Raw genomic sequence first — 11,799 nt, 5'->3', positions numbered from 1 at the left:
GCCCGTCTCCAATTAAGTACTTTTACTCTAGAGCTTATGATACTACGATCACAGTTACCTAAATGTTCCTCCACTGATATTTACTCCACTTGACCCACTTGATTCCCAAGAACTAGATCCAGCAATGCCTCCTTTCTCGTTGAGCCGGAAACATACTGATCAAGAAAGTTCTTCTGAACATACTTCAGAAACTCCCCCCCTCCCCTTTGCATAATAGTTATACGTATCTTCAGTTCATCTAACACTCAAAGCCCATAACCAAATAATAAGCATAACTACGGCTTTAAAACAAATTAAAATTATGAACCATAAAAGGCACTAAATAATTATCCAATTATAAAGCAAATGAAGAATATTGGCTAATAGGAAGTGACTACCAAGTGCTAATCATATTGACTGGTTCAGGTAACATTAAATGTGACTGTGAACTTAAGCCAAAATAGTCACTGGAGAAGAAATTACAACCTCAAAATCGTTCCAAGGTATATTTTAATGTGTGTAAATTACAGAACCAAAAATACTATGAAATCATTCAGTTTTACATTGCAGTGCTGATTCCATAGCAGAAAGCAACAAATAACTGCATATGTGCAATTGTTTTAAAATGGTGATGTGAGCTTTTTGCCTCCTGCACCTGCCCCAGCCCCAATGGCTACAGAAGATCCATACACTTTATTTTAACGTATGTCCTTCTTTTAACGCGAGACATATATGGCTTCCTTTTGTGCAAGGATAGTTTTGAAAGGATTCCATTTTTCTTCAATGTTGCTATTATCCCCTTTGTAGGGCCATCCAATTAATCTTGCTCAAGTCATCTGCCATTTTTGCAAATTTAGCCCTCTTCAAATCTGGTACTAGCGTTAAATTTATCATCAGCCTTTGTTTGGCTGATCAAGGTAAATTTAACAACATTATGGTTACTGTTACCCAGGTGTAACCCCACATGGAGGTCGGAGATCTTATCACTACAAACACTAGGTCAAAACTACTTTCAAGCAGTGACACCGAAGTCATGACAACTGTTGGTCACAGCACTGCAAGGTAAACACAGAATTAATAGATTATGCATTGTTTAGTTGATAAGTCATTTTAGTTCAACTTTTTTTGCAGTGACTGCTAATGCAATCTTAATAATGCTACATAGCAATATCCAGATTGAAGGATAGTGATATTATTGCAGAATCGATTGATAGTTTATTAAGGGAATGAGTCACGTAACCCATCATTTCAGTTATATCATCATACTATAGACCATCAAGCTATGGTTGCCACAGACTAATCATTCCTCAGCAACACATGTTCAACAATACTTAAAATACATCAATGAGGCATTTAAAAAACACACAAAATTATGAAGGTTAGGACACATTCAGAGGACATCAAAAATTGTAAGTAAAACTCCAGCTGTTTCTGAATACCCTTCAAGCTCATCTATAAGCTGCTTTTAGACTAATCTATTTTTTGTTTTGGCACGGGAAGAATGATGTGTGAACTACTCCCCAGTTTATACTGCCACTTTATTCTGATGTCTATGTAGACCTATTGGAGACTGATGAAAGAAGGGGTCATCCTGCAAATGTCATGTCAGATTTGCACGGACCAGATCACTAATTTGACACTAAGGTGGTATCATGCGTTAGTGAGGTCACTCCATGATGCTGTATTGTCACAACTCATACACACTGATGAATCAAGTTGGCTCAGTGCACTTAGCTGGCCATTGAGCAGAGGTTGCTGATTTAATGGCAGATTGGGAGACCCACAAAAATGCAAGTTTCTGCAACCACCAGAATAAGGTAGGTCAAGTTGTTTGTATTTCAAAGTGCAGCTGATGGCAGAATTAGCTATTTACTGCACTTACAAAATCAAGCTTTAAAAACAAAGTGCTATCTTTTTTATACAACACTACCTTACAGTCCCATGATGTTAATAGGCATAAAAGTTTTTTTTTTCTTTGTGGAATAATCCTAAACAGCAGCCACACATTGCTCAGACAGCAGTAAAGAGTAGCTTCAGTAGATAGTGCTCTTACACCTGGATCAGAAGGTTGTGGATTCTATTCCCACAGCAGATCTCAAAAGGCATAATCAGCTCAGTATTAGAGGGTATGCTGTGTCATTAGAAGCACCATCCTTCATCTCAAGAAGAGACATTAAATCAATGTCTGGGCTACTTGTGCTAATGATTCAGGTGGAAGTTAACAATCCCCTGGCACTATTTAAAGAGGAGCAGGGAGAACTCCTGATATCCTGACCAACATTTCTCTCAACCAATACTACTTAAAAAAAATGACTGGGCAGTCATAGTGGTTTATGGGACATTCCTAGTGCAGAACTGTTTGCCTACATAATTACTGCACTTGAAAAAGTAATTAATTTGGTAAAGGCACTTTGAGACAATGACAACAGGTGCAATATAAATAGTATTTATATTAGAGAAAACTCTTGTGCCATGAAATTAGAAGTCAGCAAATATGATCTAGAAAGCAACAACAGGTTTGATTTTGAAATCCCTTGGCTAGGCAAAGTAGAATGCCAACATCTGCTGTAGTGCCTGTTATTCAAATAAACCAACTCATGTTGGAGTCATAGATCACGTGGTTCAACTACTTACAGAAACAGGAAATACCAGAAACTGAAAAGATTACTCAAAACTTAATCCTCTGTTATCAAGAATGTAAAACAAAAGTTTCAATAAGGTTCAGTAGAAAAAAGACCTTTTTCATCCCTCCAAGCAATCATCTTGGTCCATAATGATTTTGTTTTGTAAATTGAGAAATCAATACTATAGTGCAGGATATCACCAAGGTTGAAGCGTAAAAGAGAAGGTATATCAGGAAGTTGTGATTTGGGTGATAACAAGAAATGGAAACAAAAAAGGAAATGGCCCTTGTTAAAGAAGTTATTTTAGTCAAACAAGATTTCCTTCCCTCTACCCACAATGCTGTCACAAAATCCATTTCACTTGCTCCCATGAGCATGTAGACAGAAACTGCAAGGTTTTAAAAAGTCTGTTTCAGAAAATGCAAGTGGAAAATGGACAGTATTTTAGCAAATGGCAATGACACAAGTTACTTCCAGAAATTTAACTGAATTTTCCCCTTTAAAAACAGAATGACGTGGTCGATTAATACTACCAATCACTTTTGCATGACAAGGTATGGGCGTACCAACCCTAATCTCCAATTATCCTATTGAAGCTATTAGTGGATTGATTACACAAGCATTTTTGTTGAATGTTTCAGATATGATTAACTGGAAATTATACACACTATGAGACCAGCTATCACCAACAAAAAAAAGTTTTAAAGGCCTCTACTTAATGTAGTGGAAGAAAAGCTTCTTGAAGGCATGAGTGCAATGACCTCTGTCCCCACAGCAAAAAAAAATTGACACTCTCCCTTCACCACCAGCGCTCAGTGGCTGCAGTGTGTACCATCCACAGGATGCACTGCAGCAACTCGCCAAGGCTTCTTCGACAGCACCTCCCAAACCAGTGACCTCTACCACCTAGAAGGACAAGAGCAGCAGGTACATGGGAACAACACCACCTGCATGTTCCCCTCCAAGTCACACACCCTCCCGACTTGGAAATATATCGCCGTTCCTTCATCGTCGCTGGGTCAAAATCCTGGAACTCCCTTCCTAACAGCACTGTGGGAGAACCGTCACCACACGGACTGCAGCGGTTCAAGGCGGCGGCTCACCACCACCTTCTCAAGGGCAATTAGGGATGGGCAAAAAATGCCAGCGACGCCCACATCCCATGAATGAAAAAAAACCCTTCACCCTACAGCTCAACAATATGAAGTTGGATTTTGTTTTGGCTGGCTGATTTGCTATTGTACACATCATAAACGTGGTAATCTGATTGCCAATGTATGTATGAAACAAATATTATTCAAGTTAAACAACATTTCTTTCTACTACTTCACTTTAAAGTTTCAACCATCCAAACAGATGTTGCAGTAACAAAATGGTTAACAGTGTAGTAAACCTTTGCCAACAATCCATTTTATATACCGTAATTAAGTAAATCAGTCAACTCATTACGTACACAGCCTGAATGCACTACCAGTATACTGATTACATACAATTCAGTTTAAACTACCTCAATTTATTTTTATTTTATTGCAGGCTTTCATATATTAAAAAAAGAGAAAGTTAATAAACAAAATTCTTAGCAAAAAACACAGGAAATGTTCTCGTGTGAATTCTCACATTAGATTGTGAGAAATTTAGTTATTTAAACTAGTTATTAAGCACCATTTTTAAAAGCAAAATAGAAATAACTTGCATTTATATAATGCCTTGCACGACCTCAGGACGCCCCAAAGTGTTTCATAGCCAATGGAGTATTTTTGAAGTGTACTCTGTTGCAATGTAGGCAAAATGAAGAGGAAATAAAACAGAATCGTCTTTGGTTTCTCAGCATAAGTATTTACTTAAACACTGCATAAACATGGGCAACTGCAGAGTACACACTACAAAATGGATTCTGAAACGCAGTTTACAAAATAAAATGCTGGCTGAAAGAAATGATTACACAATCAGTTATAGCAGTCTTCAGTGGAGTAAGAGAATGCTGTTAAGTAGAACTAGTCTGAACTGGACTATTCAGAACTGATGAAGTAATTCTTCCCATTAAATGTGATATAAATGCTTTTGTTATCTACCTGGCCTTGCACTTATTTACAAGTTTTTTTTCCTCACACTTAAAATAAAATTCAAAAGAGAGACACCCAAACAGACGTGTCTGCATCTGTATGATAATCTAAAAAAAAGTTTCATGACAAACAGCTAGCCAATCAAGCAAATTTCAACAAATGGATTGGATGAGTTAACCTCTGATTCCCAGACAGTTACATTGTATGTTTTCAAGTCTAGCCTTTACAGCATATTTCTTTCTTGTATTTAAGCTTTAAAGTAGAACTGACGTTAAAAAAAAATTACATATAGAAAATGGAGCATTGTCAAAGTTAAAGGTGTGCAGGTAACTTCCCTCGTAGTCTTTGGTGAGGCAGCTAATCTCAGTCAGGATTTCAGTAGTGGTGTTACTACTAGTGTCAGAACTCTTAGGCTATGAAAGGGTTGTGAGGGGGGCAATCTTCTCACTCCTGATTGCTATTCAGTGACTTCTGCTGAGAAGTGCATGTGTGTGGACTTTGGGTGAGGACAAGATGGGCTTGGTTGTGATGTCCCTAACAATTGAGCAGCCTATCACCATATCAGCCCACACATGGCCACTTTGGTAAGGTACCAGAGGCTGTCAACAAGAAAGGAGGGGAAGTGGAAAAAGAAAATTCTTTTCAACTAAAAACAAACCTTTCACCCCATGATGAGAAAAATATCATTGTGTCAGGCATTTCTTTTAAATACCACAACATTCAAGCCTGGGCACTAGGTTATAAAGGAGGTAAAAATATTACAAAATGCATTTAGTAGGATCTACTGTACATGTTTATTAAAATGAGACTCATCTCAGCACAAGGACAACATGCAGGCCACTGCCATTTCAACTGGGGCCAGGAGAACTGGGCAATTTCTAAGAGTGGTCCAAGTACATATATTTTTTTTTAAATGAAGTACCCACTCAAAGAACAGAAACAGCAGTCAAGTTCAATTTGTATTAACTTTAGCTTTTATCTATCGGCTATTTATTTCCCCAGAATGGTATTATTACTAGAGGTTCAAGTTCTTAACTTGCAAACCAGAAATTCTAGACATCACAGGATCAGAGCACACAACTTAAAAGTCTGTGTGCATTCTTCCTGATGACTGGTATTACAAAAAGGACACCTCTGTATATTTATCACAGTTACTGCTGGTCACAGGCAGTCAGGTAACAAACAATTGCACAGGACTCCAACTAATGCAGAATCATAAATAGGGAATGCTGCCCAAACCCACCATGAGTATTTCTGCACAAGTCTGCTTGGAGAATGACTTGAACTAGCAATCGAAGCATAAAACACTCACATGGTGCCAACTAGGAGATACTGAAATGCATAGAAGCCTCTTTATAATGGCTAGGTAACAATGTAGTGGAATATTCTTCCCCTTTAAAAGATCATACATAAAACAGCACACACACCTGAAAATGTTACAGGAGGCAACAACTCTCACAGCAGATGGCACAAACTGTTGCATAAAAGAAAACATTCACAGCTACTTTACAGCAATAAAACTTAAATTATTCTTTAAAGACAAAATATTTTTCTAAAGCAATGAAATCATATACAATTGTCAATGCCACTGAAATTAGATACTAGATGCAAAGTACAGGGTTTGTATTTTAACATGTCAGAAGTTCAGCAATTGAATTACAGTGCAATTTTGTTTCCAGCAGAAAAGCAAGACGGTGGCTCATTTCAGAAGACCATGTAAACATATCAAATTACTGCAGTAGCCATATACTCTCACTTTAGAAAATAGGTCAATACAAAAATATTCAAATACATTTTGCAGTGCAGGGAATTTGTTTCCTTTGAACAAATCCAAAAGGTTAGGACTTAAAGTCATTTTCTTCAAAGACTGGGCTTGGCCTGAGGTTTTTGTAGATAAGATGAACGATCACAAGCAGCAGCATTTCTGAAGTGCTGCTCAGAGCCACTATAAAAGGGGCCTGTGAGGCAAAGTCTGCTTCGATGCGGCGGAAGGACAACTGGAGTATAGCAAGAGCTAGCAGGCTGTTTTGGACTCCAATCTCTATGCTGACCGTTTTGCACAAAGGAACGGGCAATCTCAAGCAATAGGCCATGAGATATCCAATGAACAGTCCAAACACAGGGACAGTAACTCCAGCAAGAATGATTTCGTTATGAACATTGTAAAGTATGGCAGCTCCCATCTGATAAGCCATAAAGAGTCCTCCAATGATTAATATAAAACTGAGGGGTCGAATGAGCAAAAGCAAGATCTTGCTGACCCGTGGCAATTTATACTTGATTAACATTCCTGTTGAAATGGGAATAGCTATAAACAACAATGTTACCAGAATCTTAGTAAATGGCACATGCAGCGTTTCATGAACATTGAGAATGTGGCTATATATAGTGGATGAAAGTGGCATCATACCAGTTGCGACAACAGTCGAAATCAAGGTCATGGAGATGGCAAGGGTCACATCCCCTCCTAGAAGTAGACTGTAAAGGTACCCTCCGCCTCCTCCTGGGGCAGAGCAAGTAATTATCAGCCCAAGGGAAAGGGCTTTGGAAAGGGAGAAGATCTTGGACAAGGTATATCCATACAAGGGCATCAACAGAAACTGCCCAATCACCCCCAGAATGACAGGATGTGGCTGCTTCAGAAGACTTCGGAGGACTGCTATCTCCACTTTACAACCAAAAGCACATTTATTTATAAAAATCAAAGGCAAAAGGACATAAAGGACGGGGTTTTGAGAGAAATGCGCCAGACTAGTAAAACCTAGAACAACATCATTGGGCGATACTTTAATGATATAATCGTTTCGCTCTTCCACAGTCAATGCCTCAGCACTGGTGACATCTAGAAGCCTGATAAATAGTGGCGCGGTGCCGGGCAATCCGGATTTTATGCTGACTATATAACTTTTCTCAAATCCTATAGTTTCAGCATTGCTGACGTTGGTGATTGTAAGAACATCTGGATCCAGAGACTCCACTATCAGTTTAGTACAACCCTTCTCTTTGGCGCTCCCATATCGACTGGAAATCACGATAATACCTTTGGCATTTTCGGGAAACTCGAATTCCGTTGAAGTACCATCGCCTATATTGACGAAATAATGTCTCGGAGCGGTGCTGTTTGATTCCAAAACGCACCAAACCCCGCCGACGATGCCCAGAAGCATCAGCGCCTTCTGCATGCCGGCTGTCCACAACAACTTGCAGAGATCAAACATTCCGCACAGAACTTTTTACTGCGTCAATTCCGCGGATAAAAAGGGGTTGAGGTGAGGTGGGGGGTGGGGGGGAGAAGAGACAGAACTTAGCAGGAGCCGGGAATCCGATGCCGATTCGGTCTCGAACTGGAGCGATCAGAACCCTGTTACACCGACACCCGCCGCCGCCGCCGCCGCCACTTGTGAAATGGAAACACACAGCCCGCCGCCGCCGCCGCCCCAGCGCCGGGAGATGGCAGCCCTCGCCATACCCCTGTCTCCGGCCGATATCACAGACTCATCCTTTTGGCGGAGAGTGTATGACCACCCCTCTCTCCCTCTCTCGAGAACTTCCTTCCGGCACAGCTCGGTGGTTGAAGGTTTTCACTTTAATCCCATCAGTCAGTCAGTCCGTGTGTGTGTTTAAAACATGTGACGGTGGTGATTTTTTTTTGGGGGGGGAGGGTGGGAAATTGAGCGGCTGCCCAATGCGGTTGGATGGTGGAGATGCGGCGAGCGCCCCCCGCCCGCACCGTCAATAGGCTTCAATACTCAGAACGGTGACGTAAAACGGGCAGGCTCCAAACAGATACACAGCCTCGTCAATCTTAAAAGATGCATTTCGATGATTTGCTATTTTTCTCGCTGCCCGTGTCTTTCTCCCTCGGTTTTAGTCACTGCTGATGAATGAGTTGTGAATTGGCAATCGTGCTGTCTGAGTATCTGTACACAATATAAGAATTCATGGATTTACTCTTTGTTTGTTTGTTTATGCTTTCGTTCTGCAATCCTCAGCCTGCCGCCCACTAACTCAACCGAGGCCACCTATCGAATGAGTCAGCTGCAAATAAACCAGCGGTGGAACCGAATTAGTTCCGAGCATTTTTATTGGATTTGAGGGAAATGCAGCACTTGACGTTCCTGGGTTTAATTTTATCCGATTTTTTTTCATCATCGCCCCCATTTAGTAAAACCCGTGGGTCAGTACTTCAAACCATTGTCACAGATTAACCCTCATAATAGTACTGAATGTTACCCGAAGACTTTACAATAGGCTTTTGTCTCCTAATTGACATGATATATTTTCTACAGCTTTCAGGGTGAATATCACAAAATAGAATTACAAGAACAGATGAATGTTAGTGCTAATGGTGTATTCGGAAGATTGATTTTATTTTACGTAGCGTTAGGGAATAATCAGCTGGTAGATAATTATGTTATCCAAAAATAAACTCAGTGACATTTAGACTACACAACCCAAGCTGAAGGTAGGTGAGTTATTCAGACCACAGGTTAGCTTTAATTTTTTTCCGAAAATCCCAGCTGTAAATTGCTGGTTCCTGCATGTCGCTTCCTTTTACAGATAGGCGTCTTCCCTTCCCTTCACTACGGTGACGTGCTTGGCACCACTCACCTCATTCTTTTTTTAGTCTCTCCTTCACTGATATGACCTGGGTATAATAGTAGCCTAGACGAATGAGTCGGGAGTCTTCCATTTCTGCCAATTATAAAGATCCGTAAGGGCTTAACAGTGTAAGTACCCTTTTAATGAGGAGATTTATGTTCCTGCAATGCTAGTCAACCTCTCTGGCCCAAAAAATTGAAACTGTGGAGTCTCGTTCCTGCAGGTAATAGTAAATTGTTCTTAAGAGATTTTTAAAATTTAAAATTTAATTTTTTTTACTTTTTCCTTTCTGCCTCTTTTCTCTCAATCCAATTTTTCGTTCCCACTCTTTATTTGTCTTTCTGAACCTGATTTGACTCTAATTCACTCTATTTTCTTCTCCATCAATCCTCTGTTTCTTTCTCAATCCTTAAATCTCATTGGTTACAGAGATAGACTGTTGGTCCTGTCTCTCACCAAGGTCCCGGATGCCCCATTGCCCTCACTGCCCTGTTACCAGCCCTCACTTCCAACAACTTGTGGGGCAACATTTTTTTCCAGTTGAAGGATGAGGGGAAAAAGTCTAACTAATGGGCATGCTGCGAGGTGTTCTGCTCCAAATTCTGGGCCAATGAAAGAACCAGAAGAACGTCATTAGGAATCTACCAATAAGCCAAACCCTTACATTCTGTCCCCCAGTTCTGCCAAATATCTGGTTTCCCTCTCCATAGTCTGTCAACCTTCACAATTCCCATCTGCAGTGCTGCCAAACACCAGGACCCCTATTTCAGTTCAGCCAAACCTCAGGATTATCGCCCTCAGTCCTACCAATTCCCAGGACTGCCCCCAGTGAAGCCAAACCTCGCTCCCCAATACTGATAAATACCAGATACCTACCTCCAGCATGTACATCTTGAATATCATTTTTCTGTACATCCTTAGTTTAAAAATTGCTATGGGATAAAAATTAAATAAAGGAATATTTATAAAATAAAGACTACTCATTTATGGTGTTTTATAGAATAAAGGTCAGAGATGCGGTATACAATCGCAAAGTACTGAACAATCCCAAAATGCTATCTAATAAAAATGGAATTTGACTTATTCAGTCACCGCTATTCAGTGGCTCTACATGGCATAACCCACTGAATGTTATAAAATAGCATATCCTCTGAGACAGATGAGCAACATCATGGGAGATCTGCAAGTATGAATAATATATACTAATGTAGAAAGTGAGAAGTTCTTTTACATACAGTCCAGTTCATACACATGCAAATCTAAAATCAGCAAATAGAAAAGCACTAAGACAAGAATCTCTTTCTATTTTATTCAAACATAACTTTTGGTATCATCAACATGATTTTCATTCAGATGGGGAGGATTGGAATTGCTGCCAGTTGTGATGGAAAACCACTTCTATCCAGCATCAAATTTCCCCCATGTAAGCAGTGTAATAAATTGAAATATGTTAATCTGTGATAAGTGCACATTACTTGTTTGCATCTCAAACTCATCACTACCTCCAGGGAAAACAAAACAAAGGTAGTACTGTCTGGTAACCCTATCTATGCTGCAGATATTATTTTTCCCTTGTTAAAATGTCTGGACCATTCTCTTCATGATCAGCCACTGTATCTTTTGTATCAATTTTCTACTTCAATTATTTAACAAAATGTAATGTCATAGGCAGCATATGAGGGTGGATTCAATATGAAGAGATGTAAATTGGACAGTCTTTTCTATTCCATACCTAGCTGCATATGAGACAATCCATTTCTTCCACTGTTTTACATACAGCTGATCATGCTCTAGGTTTTTCTGTAACTAAGCCATTTTTATGTGAACATGTGCTTAGTCTGACTGACAACCCCCAACCAGGGGAACTGGCTAGATATAATGGGGAGGGAGTTGTCACTACTCCACTCCCACCGGACATGAGTACCTTGCTGGATGACAACCTGGTATTCAGCGACTGGAGCTCTGTTCTCCTACTCTCCGGTGTACTCATGTCGATTGTGTGTGGGGGGGGGGAGGACACTCTGCACTCATCAGATACTGGATGTCAACACACAGGGCAGTATTCAAAGATTGAAACACCCGTCTCTGCTCACCGGGGCTGTCTGGAGTGGGGCTCCAACCCGTAACCTTCCAACTCAGAGGTGGGAATGCTACCTCTGAGCCAAGGCTCACTCCAAATTGGACATTACCAGTATTAAAATGAATACAACAAAAATCTTTAGTAACCATGAAAATAAATTACTTGACATTGGATCTCAGAACCTGTTACGCAGTTTAACATTAAGAGACTATATTTTTGTAAACCATTGTTTCTCCATGTGATAATGTTTTTAGGTTAAAACAATGTCAATCGCTGTAGCTCATTTTCACAAAGTTGTGGGTGAATTTCATATCATAGAAGTTGTCTGATTTTACAAACCTTATGTCAACAAATGTGGTTTTTTTTTTAGCAATCTTGATACTAAGCTTCAGTTTCTACGTGGCTTGTATTGGGAGGATTCAAGACAGAAATTAAAATGAGGCCATGATGG

General features: G+C 39.9%; 1 protein-coding gene across 1 annotated transcript; it reads right to left on the bottom strand.

Moving 5' to 3' along the window:
• Nucleotides 1-4,418: 4,418 nt before the first annotated feature.
• On the bottom strand, nt 4,419-8,619 carry slc10a3 (solute carrier family 10 member 3). The gene has a single exon (XM_067998063.1). The coding sequence runs from the start codon at nt 7,882-7,884 to the stop codon at nt 6,505-6,507; it is 1,380 nt and encodes a 459-aa protein (XP_067854164.1). The 5' UTR covers nt 7,885-8,619; the 3' UTR covers nt 4,419-6,504.
• Between the last annotated feature and the right edge of the window lie 3,180 nt (nt 8,620-11,799).

Source organism: Heptranchias perlo, chromosome 16, assembly GCF_035084215.1.
Source record: "Heptranchias perlo isolate sHepPer1 chromosome 16, sHepPer1.hap1, whole genome shotgun sequence".
In the NCBI taxonomy this organism is placed as follows: Eukaryota; Metazoa; Chordata; class Chondrichthyes; order Hexanchiformes; family Hexanchidae; genus Heptranchias; species Heptranchias perlo.
Note: the sequence above shows the minus strand (reverse complement) of the source record. Positions and strands in the feature narration are given on the sequence as shown.

What these genes read in the sequence shown, in the direction of transcription:
- slc10a3 (XM_067998063.1), bottom strand. Translation starts at nt 7,884, where the DNA reads ATGTTTGATCTCTGCAAGTTGTTGTGGACAGCCGGCATGCAGAAGGCG.